Here is a 23,772-nt window from a genome sequence, read left to right as displayed (position 1 = left end):
TAACGAAAATTACAGAAGCCACAAGGGAACGTCGACCATGCGACTGAAACATAAAAAGTTAAAAAAAAAGGAATATGAGATTTCTGCAGAAGAATCCTGGAGTGAATACAATATGCTCCGCTTGCGGAGGGTATCCTTAACCGTATTCAATGTGAAGCTAAACCGTGCTTCATCATGTTGCTCTACGGCCCATAAACACAGAACTTCAACTCACATTTTACGGTGACGGACCCGGTGCAGGAGTCTTTCCCCTTTTCATTTTTAGCTTCGCATGTCAAATTTCCTGTCATGTCCGATTTTGCTTCCTTTATGACGAGGGTATATTTACCGCTATCTTCCACAGATTCAAACTTAAAGCTTTCGTCTTCGCGAATTTCGGTTTCATTCAAAATCCTGCGAAAAAAACAAAAAAGAACATCATCAAGTAACACAGTTTTCTTTAGCCGCATTTTGAGCTAAATAAATGTTTTAGTGTCCTCGCACAGCAAAAAACCACAAACCGTCGTGCTAATTGTTTCAGGTATTCCCGTAAACATTTCTCTGAATTAATTAATTTTTCGTTATGTGAAGGTGTAGATAGAAAAAAAATGATTGATCTTGATATGATAACGAACTCGGTGGATATAATAAGGGTCATCGCAGAAACTAAGGCACTGTTTGCTACTGATATTTCCACTCGGTTTCTCATCAAGAGCCGGATATAAAAAGATTCGACTCCTCGTGAATTAAGATACCTGTGAGAGTACTTATGTTAGTTTTTTTATGAAAACGTACAGTATTTAAACACAAAACGCATCATGTTCTTCTTTCTCAACTAAATTTTGTAACAACTAGTACTTCAGGCAGCAAGCTATGTTTTCCTTGAAGTGACAACGAATATTGAAATAGAGCACAAATGTCAGAAAGAAAGATCCGCTTCGTAACTCCCGAAATATTTCTTTCTGTATTCGGGATTTGTGTTACGTGCAATCACAATACTTATAAAACAAAATTTAACAAAAAAACCTAATATGTCAAATTACGTATATGGCAGTTACCATTTTACTTTTGGAGCAGGTGACCCTTCAACTTCAATGGTCAGTTTAATGTTTCTTTCCCCTTCACTGCATTCCACATCATCGAACTTCTTCTTGATCTTGGGTTTACCTGTGAAGTGGCAGAGGAACAATTAGCATAACTACATAGGCGCGACTTCCCAAAGAAACGATCGTATCCGCCCTAAACGTATAAAAGACTTTTGGTCTTTACCCAATATAGGTGTTTCATTCCTACGATATTGTTCTAACTCTCTGGAGCCAGGGGCAGTAGCCCGAGGGAAACATTTTAATGGGAAAAGCAACATACGTCGTCCTTTTTTTAAACATATGCTTAGTTTTATGGTGAAATGGCAAATATTAGGTCAACAAAATAGATGTAGGCAACGTATCGCCCGTGACGTCAGATTTCTCCGCAGACCCCCCTCCCCCCCCTTCCTTTTCCCTCCCCGCCAAAGTCTGACCCATAAATCCGCCCCTGTCTGAAGCCACCCGTAGTTCTCACAACAGTCGCAGAACGTATGAATAAATATTCATGTATCTTGAGAACTTCACAATTAAACGACCCCAAGTTGTGATCTCGCAATATTAAGGTGTCTGTGATTAGATTTGTCTCCATTTACGTTAGAGTTTCAATTTACCTCCCGAAACATTAAAAAAAAAAAAAAAAAAAACAGTTAAAACCAGTGTTCCATTTAGGACGAATATCTAAGCCGATATTATGACAAGACCCGAAGGTAAACATCTGGAATTAGCAAAAAAAGAAAAAAAAATATTTTGAAACCTAAAGGGCTTGAAGGTTGATCGTTCCTCTTCTATATTATTATGCTACTTCATATACTTGATAAACCGACCCGTGATGACGTTTCAAGCACTTCTCAATACTCACACGTGATCGTTAGTGATGCATTGTCAGTTTCCGTTCCGTACTCATTCGAAATCTCCACGGAGTACTCCGCTACATCTTCCGATCGGACATCATCGATAATGAGGCAATGCACATTTTCCGCTTCTTCGAGAGTTTGATATCTCTCCTTATTTGATTTGATTTCCTTCCCGTCTTTTTTCCTGCAAATTAGGAAACAGAGAACGTTTTCTCACAATTTAACAGGGGAAATACTACTAAGAACACTTACCCTTAGGTTACCAGAACATTTATAATTTGTTTCTACTTAGTGGCCTGCACAGAGTTTACTTCACATTTTATTCTACCCGTAAAATTTTAGCAATTATAAAAGAAGATAGTTATGTTTGCATGATTATTTTGTTTTCTATTGTTGGAGGGTTTTAGCTCGAACAATGGAAAAAAAATAATACTGCGAATAAAACTACTTCCTTGATAATTACTAAAATATTTTGGGTAGAATAAGGTGGGAAGTAAACTCTGTGCAGGCCACAAAGCAGAAAAAAAAAGGATAAACATTCTGGAAACGTAAGGGACGTGGGACATCTATTTTACAGTGTTTGATGGAATTGAACACCATGGAAGTTAATTGTATTCCTCGTTGCCAAAATATAGAAGGTTTTATAAACCACCACAAAATAACATTTACATTAATATTGTTTTTTCGGGGAAGTATTTTTATTGTACATGCAATAACACCACATTTTTTAATGCTTTATGCTGAAGGAATATTCGATTATCTACTGAATATATTTTTGTCAAGATCTTAGTCAAATAAACCGGTGAACTAACTCTGATTTATTAGAAGGCCGAAAAATATTGCTATTATGAATTTAACCCAAGACTGGGACAGGAGGGAAACATATTCCCGCAGGTAGAAGAAGAAACAGGGACAAACAATTAATATGTCCCTGTTTATTCAGTCATTATGGTAAACTTCCACCTGGTCGCCTGTGCAATAACTGTATTTTCGAAAAATATTATGCTTAATGAAACTGATCAAGAGGGGTGACAGGCGTTGTAAGCATGCAACTTACCAACACACTTTGGGCTTTGGACTTCCCGATACTTTTATTCTAAAAGTAACATTCTCAGTTTCAGTTGCTTCGTAGTTTTTCAGTTTTTGAATGAATCTTGGTGGAGCTGAAATAACATAAAAAACGGTCAATACAAGGTTAGTGTCACGCTGGAACACAAACAGCGACATAACAAAGTAAATTATTATTATTATTATTACTTCACACTACTATGTCAAACAATACTTGAAATAATATTTCTCAATGTTTTGAATAATCAAAAGTGCTTCGGGAATGAATTTTGAGCACTCCGTGCCACTTGAGTCGGCTGGTGGCGTCTCGAAGGGGAGAGCGCCTTTAGAGCGCGCGACACTAGAGCGCCGACGTTAGAGCGCACGACACGAGGACGCATGACCAGTTGAGCGCGCGACACGAGAGCGCACCCCATTTGAGCAAACACCGAAAAACGTGTAATGTACCCGCGGCTCCACAGACAGTACAAAATTGTGCGACTCATCGAATTGAAGCATTGGTGATTTTTGATTCATTAAATATACCTTTAAGAAAAATAAAAAGGGTACGACTCTTTCTAACCAATTGTTCACTGAGATCGGAGAGAAAAGGGGGCAGGGGAGTGGGCTGGGGCATATTGGTACCGGTAAAAGTTGAGTGTAGCAGCGAGTTTAAGATTTCTTCACAGTGCTGCGATGCGCATCTCGGATATTCTATCAATAGTTTACATTTTGCAATATTTTGTCTATTCTTGGCATGTATTTGGGCTCTGACCTATTTGGTGGCTATTTAGACACCCCTCGCATAAGCTTAAATGGTATGCTGGCGTCGATGTCCGTAATGAAGAAAGATCCCCCCCCCCCCCCCCCCACCCAATCGCTAAAAAGTATCTGTAAAAAACTTATCGAAGGAAAGCTGAGCGCAATTTTATCGCATGCAGATCTTTCCAGCCTTTTAACGGATACAGGAAAACCTCCCTGAAAATTTGTGACATACAAAATCAAAGAACTAATGAAGCCTTCATCAGTTCTTTCATTTAAAAAACGTTAGAGAAAGAGTTAAAAACAAATTAGAGAAAAACATGGCTGCTGACATTGGCTAGGTCACCGGCAATGTTTTTTTTTTCTGCAAAATGCACGCTACAGATATTTTTTTTTTTTTTTTGCTAGCGTTTTGTAACACATTTTGGTTTGTCACATGCAAACATTTCGTCGACTCATTTCGCAATGTCACTGCTAAATTCCGCGGCATACATCCCTGCCAATTTTACATAAAACACGCGATGCCCGAAGAAGTGGTCGGTCCGGTCGGGCCACTCGCGCTAGACTGGTTCTGCGCTCTCGTGACGGGCGCTCTAAAGGTCTATTCACACAACGCACCTTGTTGGCGAATCTTGTCGCGAAACTAGGTTTCGGGAAACAAATTTTCTGTCTGAACTCGACCGAAAAAGTGGCGCGCCTTCGAAATAAGTGGCGCGTGGTCCTCGCTTCTGGAGCAAGTTCTCGCTGAAACCTCACCGAGGCCTGTCAATTACCCGAAGGAGAAACGCGGACGCCGCCAATGGCCGCTTGACTTCGCTATGACGTCTGACCTTCGAGGAGGAGCGAGCTTTTGGAGGAGTCTGATTTTTGGCCGATTCCGTATCCGAGCCAAAGCCGAAAGAAAAAAAGCGAACATGGTGGTCGACATGCGGAGAAGCGGTGCGTACGCGCGACGAGTCTTGTTCCTACTCGGTTGCAGGTAACGGCGCTGTAGCAGTGCGGGTTAGTGGCGCGGTGCAGCTTCATCAGCAGTCGCGACGAGTGCGAGCACCGCATATATAGACCTTTTCTTCAAGTGCGCCGCCATCTTGAATTGACGTCACTTCCAGTGTGGGCGAAAACACTGTTTTGCCTTTGCCACGCCAATAGAAAGCATTTAGGATATAAGCGTGACCGTCACACTTTCTCGTTTTGCCTCCTCTTCATTTTTTTACTATTTGCAGGTTGAAACGTTGGATTATATTTTCGTCGCCCATACCGGATACGCCTATTAGGTGGCTGGAGACGAGAGTACACAGAAAAGGTCTATAGCCTCGTTTACATGAAAGCGACTTCAGCGCATCGACTTCACTCGTTCTTCGAACGAAGCCGACGCGGCAACGTTTACATGAATGCGCACCGAGTTTATTTTGATGGGTCATTGTTATAACTTTGTGATTTACTAGATTTTTATAGATGTATATTTTCTATATCTTGTATTACTGCGCAGCAGTTTTTCCACCATTGTTTTCTTGTTTTATGTGCGACCATTGTTTTTTGTAGCGTTATTTATGTTTACCGCCCACCCTGCTTGCACCTCGAAAGGTCCGCAGTATGTACTAAATACATAAAAAAATAAATACACGAAGGTGGCGCCACGCCGTGTCAAAGCTCGAAGTTATGCAGTTCCGGCACCAGCCGCACCACGTTTTCCGGTGCATCGCACTGGAGGCTTTCGACGCGTTCAGTGAACGTAAAGATCGTGCCCGCTGTCTTTGGTGCTGTGGGAAAAGTTACGAGACGGAAGAGACATCAAAACCCAAGCGTTTCGGGCTCGAGGCCGGGCCGCCGGGTCACTCTGGACCAAAGGCGACGTGTGTGCGCTCGCTTTGAGGAAACCTCCGCGCTTTGCCGCGCCAGACCTCGCCGCGACCGGACCAACCGGACCCCGAGTCCGAAAGGCTCCTGCGCAGCCAGGAACGGCACCGAGGTAGGAGCTGCTCGTTCTGCGCTACCATGCAGTGCTCTACAGTGCTCGGAGCTCTCGGTGTCGTTCGTGCTAGCGCCGAAGCCTTTGGGACCCCCTGGGACGCGCAAGTCGTACTTCGCAAAGCTTGGACAGGGGCCGCCCTCATCGAGCAGCTCCACTATATTCCGCTTACTTATGATGGCAGTAAAAGCTCGCGTTTGTTCTCGGGAAAAAATTTCGGGCGACCATACGGGACCGCTCTCCGCGCCGCCGACGAGGTTGGCCGCCACCATGTTCTCAGCTGTTCACTAGCTCCCGCAGCGAGCGCCTTCCCATAATCTTCCCCGTTCCAAAATGCGATGCGACCTCCAAGCGCGCTAACGTCGCTGCGCTCTGAGTCGCGCGCTCTAACGTCGCGGCGCTCTAGTGTCGCGCGCGCTAACGTCGCGGCGCTCTAGTGTCGCGCGCGCTAACGTCGTGGCGCTCTACTGTCGGCGCTCTAATGTCGGCGCTCAAGTGTCGTGCGCTCTAGTTTATTGTAATGCCTACTGAAAAAAGTAATGTACGGTACAGTACACAAATAAAGGTAGCGGTAAAGACGAGGACAAGTGGAAGACACATACACTACTTACACTGCACTAATCACAATCTTTTGTCTGAGAACTTCGTGTCACTAGCGTAATTTTCAGAGGCCTCTTCTTTCTTTGTTCTTTTTCTTTCTTTCACTTTATTGGAGCAGGTTTTTATTCCGATTTGTTTTTGCAACTTTTTCCCATTTTTTCATATGTTTATATCACTGTACATTTTTAATTTTAACCCCGCTTCTTTTCTTATTTCTTCATTTTGAAGTCAAAATAATCTTTGCTTTCTTTAGTCTTTGTTAGTCCTCTTTCTCATTTGGTATATGTCCTTGAAATTCAGTTTTATCTTCCTTTATACTTCACTAACCGTCAGTTGTGGGTCAGCGCTTGTCCGTGTCTGTCTTCTACTTGTTCTCGTCTTGAGCGCTACCTTTATTTGTGTAATGTGTAACCAATTAGCCCGTCATATGATCTTATGGTATAGTGGCTGTATAAAAAGTTACCAATATTTTACATTTGAAGACAACGCCTTCTTGTTCAAGTCTAACTTGGTCAGTGAAAACCACCTCACCATTGACAGACACTGCAGAAAATCCAGTCTGCGTTCCAGTAGTGTTGCTGATAACGCAAGAGTAGTTCCCAGAGTCTTCCACCTTGACGCGATCAATAACCAGTGCGTGTTTGTCTTCTGCTGGATGAAGAATTTTTACTCTGTCATCCTCAATAACGGCTTGTCCATCCTTGTACCTGAAGATCAAGGATGAAGGTAAGTACAAAAGAGTTAAGTGTCTTAGCTGAGATAATCAAAGTACACGTAGTCACCAGCATTGTCTACACTTTAACAACAGAGGGGTAATATCAAATTGCCAAGAGCTATTTTAATTTCCAAAAAGCCAAACATACATATTAGAAACTTCACTCGTGGTTGATATAAAGATTCCTAATTGTTACAATGCTATGTTTCATAACCTCCTGAAAATTAGATCAATGGACATTTCAGAATAATTGATTTGAAAGTTTATATGAATTTAAAAAAAAAAAAAAACAGATCGATTGCTTACCATTTGACATCAGGTTGGGGACTGCCTTGAACTTCGACGTCCAGCTTCAAAACCTCATCAGTCATCACTGAAACGTCTTTCAGTTCCTTCTTGAATGCTGGTAAGCCTGTTTGACCAGTTTCTTTTAGTTACATGCGTATATGTTTTAAGTATATGGCTGCTGAAATTTACTTTTCAAACTGGCGACATATTTGTTTAAAAAAAAGCAGTGGTAAATCACCGTTATGCAAATCGCAACATTTTAATACTGGTTTAGAGGACGTAGTAAAACAATTAAGACCTTGGTAGGCCAAGTAAAGAAACCAATGAAAACAGCCAGACGTCGTACGTCGGACAGTAATAATTATGAATAAATGTTTTAGCCTTTGTGGAATAATATAAAATATTTTATTGTAAAGCCGGCTTAAAACAAGCAGTCAAGTTTGAAAAGTAATGTCTTATCTAATATAATATGCAGTAGGCCGATATATTGCGTCGAACTTATTCATTTATTACAAAATGGTGTAACCCCAGAAAGAGAAAGTGTATGATCAGATATGTGTAACATGGTAGTGAACACGAAACCACATAACATATTTGTGCAGCAACATTTTCGATAGTGATGAAGCAAAAGTACTCACTATTCACAGTGAGCTTGCAATCAGTGTTGGCACTTCCAAGCTCATTTTCTGCTACTACGCTATATTTTCCAGAGTCAGCCTTGGTCACGTTCTTTATGATGAGAGTCATTGACTCTTCATCCTCAAACAAAAACCGGTATCGTCCTCCAGCTTCAATAACTTTGCCGTCGTGCTTCCTGAAATGTCATTTGGAGACTTAAGCATGAAGAACATAATTCACAAATAGTGAATTGCAGTCCAGACAACGTCAGGTTGCTCGAAAGTGACGACCCTACCATGTGATCTTTGGTTTCGGGTAGCCAGTCACCTTCAGCTCCAGCATGGCAGAAGCACCTTCATTGACTTCAACATCTGAAAGGCTTGCGTGAATGGTGGGAGCTTCGGGTGACTTCTTAATGACCGAACCTGTGTTAAAATCAAGGAATGAATACTAGAATTTAGGATCGTTATTTTGCGTTAAGGTGCAATATTTTGTGTTGCGTCCGAGCACACCAATCCTAGTGCTCTAAACTGGGCAATTTACGCGAACTTGAAGTAATCCCAAAGATTTAAGGTGCGGTCCTTCATTCAAACTAACCACCGCCATAAAAAGGAAGCGCACTCAGTGACTATTTTAGTACAGCCGGACATAAAACGGAAGAATAACCATTCTCATAAATAAATGACAACGTACCGCTTAAAATGAGCTTCAGTCTGATTTTTCGTCTTATCAAGGTGTGCAGAAATGTTCTAAAAACCGAAATAATTCATGGTTAAAGAGTCAACGCCTAACTATCAAGGTCTGTCTGCTTTCAGTGTAAATGATATTTATTACTGGTTTATGTCCAGTTGTACGCTTTAAACATTTGTTACCATTTGTCGGTCACAGAAAGGATAAGCCACCCAGCTTAACATTATTAATGCTCGTAACGTAAGAAATGTGATTAGCACTTGCTGAACAATCTAAATGGAAATCAGAGAAACTCTCGGTAGGTTTTCAAATTGGTTATTTAGAACCCAGTCACTCGGAGTCCGCAGATTGCTTCAACGTAGGATTGTAATATTACCAGTGTCTGCGCCCTAAAACGTAAAAAAAAAAAAAAAAAACGTAAACTCACAAACAATAAACCCAGTTCAGTCAAATCTAACGATTGATATATTTTATTATTTGTGAACTGCTTGCATTGTTATCACACCGTCTATGGGCGATCTTGGCGATATTTTTCTAAACTGACTCCGTTTGGTAAAAATAATTGAAGAACTGGAGATATCGATTTCTTTTGCATATTGCAGATTACTATGATATAGAACAGACAAAATGCTTATGAGACAAGTTTGTCTGCGAACCAAGTGGTTGGTACTAAGCTTAAGAAATTATTTGCCACGAATGATACCGAAGGCGGTGTTTTGACCACCACACCCTGAAGTATATCTTCTGCTAAATTAGAAAAAATAGTTTACTACTAATATAATTGTGTTTCCGTCATGCTTAAATCAGAACCAAAAAAAATCATGCCCCATTTTGTTGGTGGCTATATAGTATACGATTGCAGCTGCTGACATGCTTGCGGGTATAAATATATTTAACTTTTGTAGTTGGGCGAGTCGTTATACTCTCCACAAAAAATAGCGCGCAAACACAAGGACAAGTAGAAGACGGACACAATACTGTGTCTGTATCCGTGTTGTATTTATATTTATGTCTTGCAGCCTAGGTTTCGCAAATTAATTTATTTGTTTTGGTTAGTGATCTTAAGAATATCAGGTTCACAACTGAAGGTAACAGGATACAAATGTATCAAAACTACAGCATAGGATTTCGTTCTATTCAAGCCGCGATTCAGTAACCTATTTAGTTAGTTGGAATGACTCAAACTGCAACGTAATTGTAAAAGATAATAAAATCGAGATACAAAAGAGCACGAAAAAGGTCACATCACGCCTTACCTCACACCACTGAGGTATGATATGAAATTATCGAACGGCAAGTAATATTCTTGCACTAAAACACATTAGCACTCTATCAATTGTTACCTTCAATAAAGTTAACACCTTAAATAAAATTCCCGTCGAAGTAAAAATTAATATGAACCGAGGCTGCAATTAAATGTTTGCTGCGATTAGTCGGCATAAAGCACATGCCAGGAATTTAAAGGCTATCATGAGGTGAGAAGTGCGCCCTATCACTAAGTGTTACCATGAAATTTGAACATTAAGACGAAACAACGGCTTTTGGGAAAAGAACTAATTATAAGCAATGTATGCTGCACACGAAAACAAATACTTTTATCAAGTATACTAACTCACATATAGCTGGCGCGACACGTTGAATATGACATTTTTTAATTATGGGATTACTAATTCGGCTATGACTAGGGTAATTTTACTGCTAGCTGTCCTGAACGTTGGTACGTGTTTACTTTTGTACAATTTATGAAGTATTAATTACAAGTCACTAAATATGTTAAATATCTTATGACGCCACACAAGCAACGTTAGGCGTCATGTTCGAGTGCATCAAACTCACTCACGTCAAATGTTATTGTCAAGAAATCAAATATAAAGACATAGGTTTGGTTGTTTGCAGGAAACCTCCATGCATGGCAATTCATTGTTCTCAGTTAGTCAGTAAGTCTCACATCATGCATAATAATAAGTGACGATGCAAAGGTGTCTGGTATTTCAGAAGGTGTAAAAAGTTTCTTTCTGTGGGTAACTTGAGTGCACATCAATTTTATGAAAGTTGCGAATTATAGGGTTTAAATTCTGCTATATGATGCCCTAGATGCTTGAGGTTTAGACTGCGTCTAATTTTATAAAGGTACTGAACTAACCATAACGGAAATACCTAAAATTGATTGCAACCCTGAACGTTTTGTTGAGCGCAGGCCATACTTTTCCCATGAAAACTACGCGTCTCACAGGATAAATAATAAGGCTGTATAGGTCACTGCCAAGGGTAATTTGGGGTGTAGTATATTGCGTTTGAGGTAATAATTGTTTCATTTGTTGAATATAATAAACTTCTGAACTGCTAAAAAATGTTCAATAAAGAATTTAGTTGAGTATTATTCGAAAAAAAAACAAGCTCGTCACTTTTATACAATATGAGTGTGAATGGGGCGCTTCATCTCGCCTGAAAACAATTTTAACTCGCCACCACGGTTCCGGTTCCCTAACAGCTGTTCACGAAAAGACGCTGTCCTTAGATTACGTCTTCCAGGTTTCAGTGTCGTATTGATCCTTGGCCCTAATATTTAGCTATATCAAAATGGCATTGTGTTCAAATTGGATTGTTATTCCCATTATTTATATTATTCTTACCAGTACGCTCTCTATCCCACGTTTTTCTGGACGCAGTAAAATGCTTCAAGCGCTTTAAATATTTTGTAAAGTAAGTGATCTAGAGGGGCATATGTGCCTAAAGGTCTTCTGTAAATGCGGCATTAATCGTTTTTATCCTGTGGGGTGCGCATCTTCTGTGGGAAAAATGTGGCCCGCGTGCTTCGTGAATCAACCTGCATGCGTATATGACATTTCATATGTTTGTAGCTGTTTATAAATAAAAAAAGCATTAAAAAAACGCTAAACCCGTGGTTGATGAAACTGGGTTGTCTATAAAAGACACCTTATATACATTTTGTGAGCATACACATATAACACCCAGGCATTGGGGATTATAAACCGCTAATAGTTTCTAAACATTTTATGATCATACTCCCTAAAATACTATTAGCAGTCAGAACCAAACAGTTGTTTTTAAGGTAATAAATTTCAAAGCAATAATTTTTAATACATTTTAATAAAGTAAGACTAATGGTCGTAGATTAAACAACAAAATTTGAGGTTTCTCTACTTGTGCAAAGGTTGGATCAATTTGTTAGCATTAAATCTCCTGTAAAGTTCAGACACATATTCTAGGTTTCTAGCCCGACCAGTCAGTTTGTCCATGCAATGGTAATGCTAGAAAATGCTTTTTCTAATTTTAGTTTTGTCAAATACTTTTTTTTTCGATTGAGCTTTCACCAAAAACCCTGATATGAGACATTTTGTGCTTAAATAAAAGACAAATGCGTTACAACAGTTGAATGAATGAAAGCTCTCAAACCTTGAACTGTTAGCTCTGCACTACAAGAAATTTTGCCGCTGGATGTGCTAGCGACGCACGTGTAGAGACCAGCATCGTCTGGGGTAACATGTTGAAAAACCAGTGTTATATTGTCCTCGATATCATCGAACGTCACTTGAAATCTTTCACTGGCTTCAAATTCTTGGCCATCCTTGAACCTAGAATAGCAATTGAGACGTCCGCTGATATTACTGCAACCGGTAAAGTACAAATCACAGTCGGGTATCATTAATGCTGAAATTTAAATTTTATTGTGCCAATAATGCAAATAAAATATTTGAAATATAAATTTTATTGTAGGCCTACTTTCGTGCTTTTATTTCCGATGAAAGTTTTATGAGAATAGTTAAGTCGGAATGCACAAAAGAATACTGTAATCATTTATCTAAGAAGCCGTTGGGATATAAAAATTTTATTGCAACAATAGTAAATGTAGCACGTGTTAATAATGTTGAAGTCGCCGAATTGGCCGCTTCAACATTGTCAACATTGTCAAATGAATGACATATGGCACGGCCTCAATATACAGGAAGTTTGTTTTTAATTCGAATATAGTTTTTTTTTTTTTAAAGGGGGTGACAATCACATAAGTGTTGTTTTTATTGAATGTTTGTGGGGCTCGGTGGACACTAAAAAGAGAATAATCGTCTAGACAAGTTGGATATTGAATCACCGTTTGTTAATTAGCTTTTTAATTAATGGTTACACAGGTTGTGTTTGCAATCGCAGTTTTAACGGCAGTAATTCTGAAAGGCTAGAACAAGTTGAACGATTTCCAGAAAGAAGACGAGTTATAGGGTATTCATTGATCAGTTCTTGCTTTTCTTTTTGTCGCCCGATTGGAAAATCGAACGCAGAGAGAGCGCGTAATTTTTGCCCCCAGAGAGAGTGGCGTAATCGGGTCGATGACGACGTCACTACCTCGGCAGCGCGTCCTCGGTTGATGCACCCTCGGCCAGCATCATGCTAGGATAATCAAAGCCCGTGCACTAGTATTTCGACGTCATCCCACTGAGATCGAGCGCACATACAGTCTGGACACGAGCGCAGCTGCGTCTGCGTTCGGCTGAGCCTCGTGTCCATCAGCGGATCGAAGGACGCTTGGCGTCGTGCTCGGGCCCAGTTGCTGAGTTGACGCCCTCCGAGTGGGATGACGTTCCATGGAGGTAGCAGATGCTATTAACAAGGTTTCATCATTCTAAGGCTTGGGCGAAATGGATTGAACGCTCTTTACACTGACCACATTCATTAGTTTCTTAACTTACCGCTCTCATTTACTACAGAGGTGCCTGAAGTTGGCGAAGGAAGCTCACGCTAAAGTAATGGAAAGATTGGCTCACCTGAGTAAATCAAGAAGACTAATATAATTTGTGTGTGCACTGATATAAATACATAGTGTGTTACTGTGACGCTTATTTGTGCCAAATTAAGTGAGGAATGGGTAAGCCAATTTTATTTTATTTTTATTTCTCAAATTTTTTAATCGTAGTAACTCCAGAATAGCCCACAACGCTTTTCTGATTATTTTGAGGGAAAAGGCTTAGAGATAATGTTTTTCATAGACAAAGCCAGTTTTTATTTTCTTTCTTTGGGCTACGAAGGTTTCATATATTCATATTCTTAACTAATGAATGAACCAGCTTCGACCATCTCTGTCGTAAATGCCAGCGCGATAAGTTAAGAAACCGATTTATGCGGTCAGTTTAAAGTGCGTTCAATCCATTTCGCCCACACTGTAGTGCCACGGCACGCGACCGAGATTTTGACTAGGTCACAGAAATAAGTATGTCATTATTAAACTTATGGCTGTAGATTTAGCTCATGGGGCTATTTCTGCGTCGAGTTTTGGAATGGGCGATAAAGGCGAAAAAACTGAGCGGTGAATATCTAAAAAAAAAAAAAAATATAGAAAAAAATTTACACAAAAAAAACCTTTTTTAATTATTTAGCTTTTAACAGTATAAGTAGGCACATCAATTTCTTCATAACCTGCCCAGCTTGCTTAACAACTTTGTATTTTTCCACACTGACATTCATTGCTTAACAAAAAAGCGGCGTGCGCTGTTCAGGTAAACAGTGTTGTTGCTTTCTTTACTAATTGTATAGTGTTCTGATGGTGCAGGAACTCCGGACGTAGTAAAGTTTCGTAACTTTTTGACCTCTGTCCTCAGCACAAATTTCTTCTCATACAGTTCAGCTTCAACATTGTAAAAACACCCCGAGAAAGGAAAAAAAAAAGACGGAAAAACACAGAGGTAGCCATTAATGACCTCTGTGTGTGTTCGTCCTCTCTTTTCCCCTGTCTCGGGATGTTTATACCATGTTCAACTATCACTAACTCGTTTGCGCCCTATGCAGTTTCAAGTTTAAACAATCATTGCCGTCGATACTGCAATTGCAAAGTGAGCCATCAGCCCATTAATTAAAAACTTAATTAACAAATATGAGCTCATTATTATACTGATCGACATGGTTACCCTCCCATCAAATGTTTCACCGAGACCAACACACGTGCAGTGAAGACGGTATCCACATACTGGTTACCCCTTTTTTAGAAATTTTGTTCGAATTAAAAACAAACACCCTGTAGTAAAACACACGTTATTACATAATTAAATTAATCTGGTGGTTACGACCGCCAATTTCCATGTAACAAACAGAAAAAAATTTAGGCCTTACCATCTAAATGCGGGAGACCTCGGAGGAGGTGTTAAAGGGTGAGATCCTTCGGCACTGAAATCTCCCGTTAGCCCTTGGAATAATATCTTGTCTTCTGTGAAGGTCAAAATTGTGCAAACGTTTGGGGGACGAATGAATCATGCAGCAGAAGCAGGTTAACGCCATGTTCAAAAATCAAACAGACACACGCGTACGCACAAAAGTCAAAAGTTTGCGAATATTTCCACATTCCGATACAAGAGGCATCAACGGCATTCTATTTGGCATCCGTATTTATATTAAATCATTCGTGTAGCTTGATGCAATTGGAGCGCGAGCAGCGGAAGTTCGTAGAATAAAATATTAAGTTATATTATAATAGAATAAATATTAAAATTAATTTAACATATTTCGGATTCCTTGCAGTCGCTTCAAAGAATGGATGCATCAGATAACAGGCAATTGTTACTAACCAACGGTTTTCAGAAGTTGCATTGTTAATAAAAGCATCGCGAAGAAAAATGATTTGTTAGAATGTCACAAGTTCTGATCATAAATCAAAACATTCATGACAACCATGAGCACCCACGAGTGAGCGTTCGTAAAATTCGTGGCATGTTTATAACACAACTTTTCAGTCTAAGTTAAAAAAAAAAGTAACAGATTCATACATAACAGAAAACAATGTATTCCCTCCTTCCTTATGTAAAATCGGTTGATAGCCAAAGTCGCAATGGTTGATGGCGAAAGCGTCACAAATTTAATGGAATCTTCAGATATGGCATACTAATCTCCTGGAAGCCTCAAACCGGCATTCGATGTTTCGCTAAGGTATATTAAACTTGAAAAGTTTAACGAGCGTACTGGCTTAGGCATAAGTCGAAAGCCTAAAAATACACAAGGACAAAGAGAGAAGAAGACATCTTTCCAGGCGTGTGTTTGTCCGACTTTATCCTTGTATATTTTAATATTTCGATTCCTGTAGATTTATCTTCTTTGGGGTACAGATAATTGTGGTCTTACACGTCACTGTGTCATAGTGTGTATAAACGAACTTCGGAAGTTTTTTCTACACATAATAATGTAGGTTTTGCTTTATGATCAAAGCTAAAAGCTACGTAGATATTGCGTAATTTTCTCAAATGTTTCATGGATCTTGTATGTACTTTTGAAGATGTAAACGTTTCGTAGCCTCAATCAACTATATGTGTCTATATATAAAATATTGTCTCTGCAAAGGCACGAGGCACTACACCTAAATGTGTTATATACGAGTCTTATGGGACACAACACGCTTCGACAGGCGCTCTACTCTACATAACCACTTCTTAAAACCGACGTCAGTGAAACCACAATTTTGAGCAAAGAAAATTTCAGAACATTAAGCAATTACCTGGGGACTTCGATGTTGAAATCAACACGGAAAATTCTACAGAGTGTAAACCCCTGAGATATTAGTGAATGAAAGCACTTCATGGCGCAATGCAACAATGTGAGTTTACACGAGATTGGAGTTTTCTAGCGGATGACGGAAACAGAAAGAGTTTTCTAGGTTTGTCTGAGAATTCAATGTGTTTGTTTCGCCTTTTAGAAATGTCAAGTCTCGGGTAAATTCCCAATGTCTAACCTGCACCAGTTTGCTTTCAGCCTTGGTTTTGTTCGACCGTGCAGAATTATGCTTTTAGAGCGCAGCTCTTAGGCGCCCGTTTCCGGCTTGAGCAGTGTCGCCGTCGCCGTCGGCGTAACCGCGCGGTGCATTATGAGACATTTCCCATGATGCAACGCGCGGGGAGGAGAAGGAGGGGGAGGGGAGGAGGGGGTGCGGAGGAGGAGGGGAACAGGAGGGAGGAGGAGGGGAGGAAGGAGGAGGAGAGGAGGGGAGCAGCTTGAAGGATGAAAGGAGGAGGAGGTGAAGGAGACATCATTCGTGACGTTCACGAAGGTCTCGCGCGGTGCATTATGGGACATTTCTCATGATACAACGTGCGGGGAGGAGGAGGGGGAGTGGAGGAGGAGGACGAGGGGGGGAGGAGGGGGAGTGAAGTGTGAGGAGGAGGGAGGAGGCGGGTTAGAGGAGAAGGGGGAGCAGGAGGGAGGAGGAGGGGAGGGAGGAGGAGGAAAGGAGGGGAACAGCTTGAAGGATGAGAAGGAGGGGAGGAGGAAGGGGAGGGGGAGGTGCTGGGAGGATGAGGAGGGGAGGAGGAGAAAGAGGAGGGGCATACCCTCCCTTCAGTACCCGTCCCTCATCCTCCTCAAGAACTGCGCACTAATTCGGCGTTAGAGGATGTTGTAAACATCTTTCATTTTACTATGTTTTATTTTTGTTTTAGAATTATTCCCAATCGTGTTATTTTCAGCTTTACTCTTCAAATCTTATTTCGATGAGGTTGCTTTCTTGTAGACATGCCAGCATCTTTATATCTAATTATGTCCAAATACTTGTGTAAGTTGTGAAGTATGTTTAGGAGTTTTAGACAAAGCAATTCACTGTGCATGTTTATTTGGCACTTAAAGGCACATGCCAAAGGCAGCTGCAATGAAGAGATCGTAATTAATTACTGTAATAGTGCTATTTTAAGTACCCTATTCTCAGCATATCTGCCACTTTAGGAAACTTAGTAATCGGTCACTACAGATCAAGTTGTTTGGGAACAGTTTGATGTTTACGAGCCGGATGGCCAAAGTGTCAAGTTAAACTATGGATGTGCACTCTACTTAGGGATTTCGTTATACAATTAGTTGTATTTAGAACATTATTGCGTTTCACAAAACAGCTATTCAAGTCGATGTGCTCAACTCTCTAACACCTTGTCACTCTACTTTCAAAAGTTGCACAGTGGTATTTACAAACACCTTTAAATGTACGGTTACCATGGGGGTTATACAGTGAGGTAAATACAAGTAAAATATACGTTTTTGTCACGATTTACAGAAAAAAAAGTATAAGACGATAAAGGTAGAAACGAAGCATGATTCGTTTCCCGTCTCGGCAAAATGGTCAATTTGCTTTCTGAAAAAAAAAAAAAAAAAAAGAGAAAAAACCTAAAATGCATTATATATACAAATGAAGTAGTGTGCCCCAACCTTAACGCCGTCACCTGAGCGGTCGACACTGGTGGTTGGCAAGGGGAGATAAGAAGCCCCGTTTTGGCGGAAATTGTTTCAGCTACCCGTCAGGCCAAATGACATAATCTACCTCCGAATTGGGCTGTGGCGAAGCAGTCGGACGACTCAGGTTTCTACCTGATTGCCGAGAGTGATTTATATATATATAATCATATCAGGACAGGGCCAGGTTCTGCAAGGTTCAGAGAATTCCTGCCTTGCTCTAGAGTTTTGTGATGCTGTGCACCGTCTTTTAAAGGCAACGACAACCAATACTCATGACGCTGTGAATACTGGAGGAAGAGCATGGCGCTTCCAGTCCATTCTCTTGCTGACACCATGCACTCCGCGTCACTAAGAATGTCGCGACCAAATAAAAGTGCTAAGTGCGCCTTTCAACTAAGAGGTTTACCACACTCCATTTTACCTAGGTCGGAATTTGGATAGGTCCCGCCACGTGACGGGCAATTAAAACAACTGTTACTAGGATAGAGAAGCACACCTCAAGAAGGACGATCGCGTGGCGGCATTAATATCGGCAATGAAGTGCACCTTCGACGTAAACCATGCACATTTACCTCGTTGAACTAAACAAGATAAAAAAGGTAGTCGAAGCTGGTACAAAAAAACTCGATCAGGAACCTTCTGGAAGCCTTATAATGTCCGCAAAAGTTTCGCGAAAAGACATAGATTCCAAAGGGCCCTGAAAAAGCGAAGTATCTTTGCAAAGTGTCGGCTGCCAGTCGGACACCTCGAGGAATTTTCTTTTTAAACTCGCTCAGTTTAATGTTTTAAGGAAATTGGATGACCGATTAGGGTTAGAAATAGTTAGAGAATTATCGTTTCAAATGATGTCTCTCATTCGCAGCTACCACTAGTCACATGACCTACACTACGTCGGAAGCCAGTCGCAAGTTGGGAATACGCGCGAGGGTAACTCGCGACGTCAAGAAAATAGAATGTTTATTGGCTTTTTGCTTTTTAATATCATTACACGGTCTGCATCACAACAATCCGCTACTTCCAAATATACATTGCACTCTTTGTCTTCCCTTCAAATCAAGAGATGCCTTACACGTTCTTTATGTTTTGATTCCTAACTCGACCACTGCTATGCTATCGAATGACAGGGACGATTAACACATTTTAATGCACTTACTTGTAACGGTGATGGTGCCGGAAGATTCGTCTTTTCCTTCCGAATTAACGGCAACGCACGAATATTTTCCCATATCCTCAAACGAAATGTGATCTATAACGAGTTCGAAAACTTCCTTGCTTTCATAAATTACTCGTACACGATCATCCTCTTTCAGTTTCTTGCCGTTCTTGTAGCTGAAAAGAGGGGCCAAAAACGTAGGTGAATCACGTTTCTATTGTTTGTTCCGGTAGTAAGCTTTGTTTTCTATCGAGTAACTGTACCACCATTAGAAAATGCACTAAGCTTATCATTTCCGTCGGGCAATTGATCAACCCCGACATCACTCTGTTAGCGAAATCTAGGTTCGGCTTTAATAACAAAAGTATTGTAAATTCTTTTCTCTTCTTTTGTTTCCTTAGCTTCCGGTGCAGTGTTGTTGCCGGCAATAAAAACAACAACAAAAAAACAAAAAAAAAACAAAACAATACACTTACAAGGTTACTTCGGGTTCTGGGCACCCTCGCACCACCAGTTCAAACCGGACGGATGTTCCTTCCAAGAGTTCCGTATCTTTCAACTTTACTTTGAATACGGGAGCGTGAGGAAGAACAGTTCCTCCGGGACTCGTTGGTCTTGAGTCTCCCTTAGACACGCTTAAACCTGAAAAGAAAAATGATGCATGGAGAAAATCCTGGGTATAAGCCATTTTAAACTTTTAGGGATTATCGTAAAAGTTTGTTTTCTATGCTGCAGTGCTGTTTATACGCACTAATAATTATAACAACATATTTACCAGGCTTGACATAAACGGGTGCACTGCAAGAGGCAGTTCCTTGCGGGTTCGACGCAATGATAGTGTACATTCCAGAGTCCTCAACTGATGCTTCATTGATCAAGAGTTTGTGCTTCCCGGCATCTTCTTTTGTCTCAACGCGTTGACTCTTCTTGAGAGGAATGTTGTCTTTCAGCCACTGCACAGTTGGTGTTTCAGGAGAGGAGACTTCACATTCCAGGGAGAGGTTATCGCCCTCTATATAAAAGTAAAGGACAAAGATAAGGGCATGGTCAATTTCTGTACTAGTTTAGAACTGTTGAGTGGTAGGCTGAAAAGATAAACTTAATTTATGAGTAAATATAAAGACACAATAGACTAATTTAAGTAATAGGTGCATGAAATGTTATCCTGCACTCAAAACGTTGCTTAAGAGATATTTGCGTTCCTCAACCGAAAGCAAAATCATTGCATTTGATAAAAAAATGTTAATTTTGAAAGGGCCGTTGTACAAATTATGGCATATTAATGGACATAGTTTTAACAATAAAATAGCTTAAATACAAACAAAAATAATAACGGAAATATTTCTTGATACATTTTGTTTCTCGCTAGAACACCTTATGATTGCAACGTACCCGTAAAAATGATAAAAATCGAGAAATGGTATAACATGCTTCCAAAGTTCACAGTGTGACACATTCAGTGCAAATACGATATCAATCCCAGTTCGTCCTTCGTACCTACAGGTAATTATAAAAAGCAAAATTGCACTGCCTAAGTTGGCGCCTTATAATCACATATTCATTACACCCCCACCGTAATATCGCGAGAGATAGCCCACCTATAATCGAAAGCAAATCGGTCGAAAATAAGGTGTAGGCTAACTTTCGTTTTTGCGATAATAAGAAAAATGAAAAAATACTAGTTTTAGATTTTGTGACCTGCGAAACTTGAAATCGCAGGGAGAGGCGATGCACTACAGACGACTGTCCTTTCCAGAGAGCAATGTTCGCTTATCTCTCGCAGTGGCTAAGTCACCCAATTTCTGCTGAGGACCCCATTGGCCAGAGCCCTGCAATTACGATAAGTGGCTATCTTTCGGTATCTTTAAATAAAGAGAAAATCTTGCCATAAATTGCGGTGGGTTATATATCGAGGGTGGGGCACCTCTGAAGGTTTTACGATAGTTTTGATGCTACACGTGTAGTTGTAATGGATACACTTCAGAGACCGGTGATCACGTGTGTAGCTAATTGGATTGTGAACTGCGGGTATCTAAAAACTTGGCCCAAATCCTTTTCATTTTGTTTATTTTTTTAATGTGCTTTCAAGGATCCGATTTATAAAATAACTTGATGTGATAAGTGTCTGGATATTTCATATAAGTGTCTAGACAAATGAAAAGTCTAACTTTATGTCCGGGAAGAACATAAATACCAAAAGTATAATAATGTCTGTTCCATTTTATGGCAATTTTTTATAAATTAAGATTAACAATTTCTCGAGGGAAAACTGATTCGCTCTGCTGTTTCCGCTTCTATGAACCGATATATATATATTAACATATATACATTTCTTCATTGTGTACATTGGCATGAATAATTCTGGGGCGCAAGATAAGTAAAAAGAAAACACAAACGGAGCTGCACCTAAAAGACAATATTAAATAAACACAGAAATTCACTATATTAGACACGCACAAACGACGGAACACGCACGATTGTAAAGAAAAAAAGAAGCACTAACGTGAGCAAGTGAGGCCCCGAAGTGCCTTCTGGAACTGCGGCTTCCCTGAGGCATCCTTCCTGGATGCTGTTAAATAAACAGATTCGTCTTCAGCAAAAGAATTGAGTGACTGAATTTCTGAAAAGCACCAGAACACCACAAGTGCGTTTCAATACAATAAAGTATTAATTCTTCAACGAATGTGAAGTGTGAAAAATTTAGAATATCCGTGATTTACTTTCCCAAATTTAGTCAAGTTCGATTTCATGGGCACATTGTGATTTGATGGGCACCCTGAAATAAAGAGCTTTCACGCGTATTTTTGTCCCTTGTAAAAATAGAAATTATGGAAACGATAACAATAGACTTCTTCCAAAATCGAAGCGCCTCATCGCGGCGAAATACCACGCAGTGCACTGTGGGAACTAGTTGGCCACTCAGTTTCGGTTTCGTTTGAGCAGCTTCATTTCATGCCATCACGCCGTGACTGAATGCGCTGCTTGCGTTTTCGATTATCTTACTTTTCACGAATGTACAATACATTCCCTATCGAGCGATGGAAAACGAAAGCCGGGGCACTTTCTTTGGTTCCCGAAACACCGGATATTGTGCGTGCCTATGCAAACGTAGTAAGACGTGGCTTAGTCACCTCACCCCACGAGTGCATCTCTGAGCTCAATTTCAATAATCCCGTCAGATACCAGAGAATTAAAACTGAAATTAGGTGACCTTGAGTCTTAGGTGTATTTTGTTTGCCAAATGTCCGCTTCTTGTTAGTTTATTAGGCGAAAAGCAAGCCGCATCCTCACAGGAGTATCTAAGTTAAGCCCAGCGTTGCCGCATTAACTTTTAAGGAAGCGCAATAAATTCGGCCTCATTACTGCACAAAAGTTACTATGATGTCTTCCTCGTGTTATCATATATATCCCACTCAAATTTTATGCTGATAGGAGATTAAGTGTTCGCGAACGCTGAGACCGGCTAGTTACAACGGAGGCCCTAACAAGCGTCCCCTATACTCCTCGCTAAGCTTTTGTGGACGAGATTTTACTGACGCCTAAAATCTTTGTCTGGATGGTGTGTCTAAAATGATCTCGGCATACTCAGGAAGAAAACAAACATAAAACAAATATTATGGCCATTAGCAACCGTCAAATGCGCTTTGAATAATTTTGTTCGTTTAGCGCACCGTATAGCGGCGCACTTCCGGCGAACGGTGCGACATGCTTCACACAAGTGCTCGAATTTTGCTTTCCTAAAATGGTTTATATGAACGAATGTGCCTATATGATTGCAGGATACCTTTATGCGCATACGTGATGTTGAATATTAGTGGAATGCAAGCGGGTGGAGACCACTTCGTGCAGTGCTGCGGGGCAGTACAGGTAAGAGATGAGAAGTATGTTCGATTTGAGCTTTTCAATGGCGCCTCCGAGTTTTTCCTCGCATACTCAGGCGTATTGATAAAAGCAGTAATTTAAAAAAGTTATAATTCGTCTATGGACGCACAAAACAAACAAACTTCTTGGCCAGCAACACTAATGTAAAAGTGCGAGCTCGATGTATGCATACGTATTGGTTGTTACAGCTTGTTGACTCGTACATAAGCAAGATCACCGAGCTTCGCAGCGTCGAGATTCCCAGCACTGACTCGGTCACATACCTCGAAACGCTAACCGAAAGGCTCGAGTACAGAATACCACAAGAATGTGTTAAGATTAAGCTATACGTCTCGGGCTTGTGGTAAAGCTTCGAGGCCTGGCCATTTAGGTTAGTTTGGAGACCAAAAATGACGCTCTCGGGACCAGAAAACATAAGATACGCTCTGTGTATAATCTCCTGTCGGCATGTCGATCGAAACCGAAAGCATGCCACGCTTCTCCCTGGCCAACTAGTTCCCAGAGTGAAGCGCGCGCAGTGTTGCATGCAGGGGTTTATGGAAGTAGTCTATTGTAAAAATAGGAAAAGAAAGAAACTAGACATTTGGAGTTGTATCACTTTGTTAGTCAGCACGGAATTCTAATTGACGGAGGAGTAACGCACCGAGCATTTTAGCAGAAATGAAGCACGGACGGAGTTAATACATAACGCGGATTATACGCCAGGTGCGGACAATCTAAGAAGGAAACTGTTTTTTTTTTCTTCAGTCAAAGTTTGTTTTTGCGGACAATGCATCGGGTGCAGGCTATATATACTCTGGAAAATACGGTAATGCTGATTTTTACAGTGTTGTGACCATTACGCATTAGCGCTGCACGAACGCCATAAATACATCGGCACACACACAAAATAAAACTAGAAACAGTAAATGCACTTGTTTGAT

The 23,772-nt window shown here is 40.5% G+C and overlaps 1 protein-coding gene across 2 annotated transcripts in view; it reads right to left on the bottom strand.

Annotated features, from left to right (window-relative positions):
- The window catches only part of LOC8043039 (obscurin), a 228,802-nt gene that overhangs the window by 94,019 nt on the left and 111,011 nt on the right, over window positions 1-23,772 (bottom strand). For both annotated transcript variants that reach the window (XM_040216617.2, XM_040216616.3), the window contains 14 exons: window positions 21,471-21,536; window positions 19,743-19,979; window positions 19,444-19,609; window positions 18,968-19,143; window positions 14,725-14,818; window positions 12,025-12,203; window positions 8,213-8,342; window positions 7,938-8,113; window positions 7,318-7,423; window positions 6,828-7,003; window positions 2,976-3,081; window positions 1,924-2,102; window positions 1,038-1,146; window positions 215-393 (listed from right to left, as the gene is read on the bottom strand). In XM_040216617.2, the coding sequence (XP_040072551.1) occupies window positions 215-393; window positions 1,038-1,146; window positions 1,924-2,102; window positions 2,976-3,081; window positions 6,828-7,003; window positions 7,318-7,423; window positions 7,938-8,113; window positions 8,213-8,342; window positions 12,025-12,203; window positions 14,725-14,818; window positions 18,968-19,143; window positions 19,444-19,609; window positions 19,743-19,979; window positions 21,471-21,536 (2,079 nt within the window). The remainder of the gene's footprint in view (window positions 1-214; window positions 394-1,037; window positions 1,147-1,923; window positions 2,103-2,975; window positions 3,082-6,827; window positions 7,004-7,317; window positions 7,424-7,937; window positions 8,114-8,212; window positions 8,343-12,024; window positions 12,204-14,724; window positions 14,819-18,967; window positions 19,144-19,443; window positions 19,610-19,742; window positions 19,980-21,470; window positions 21,537-23,772) is intronic.

This window comes from Ixodes scapularis, unplaced genomic scaffold (genome assembly GCF_016920785.2).
Source record: "Ixodes scapularis isolate PalLabHiFi unplaced genomic scaffold, ASM1692078v2 PGA_scaffold9__187_contigs__length_104089568, whole genome shotgun sequence".
Lineage (NCBI taxonomy): Eukaryota > Metazoa > Arthropoda > Arachnida > Ixodida > Ixodidae > Ixodes > Ixodes scapularis.
This window is presented reverse-complemented; position numbering and strand designations above follow the sequence as displayed.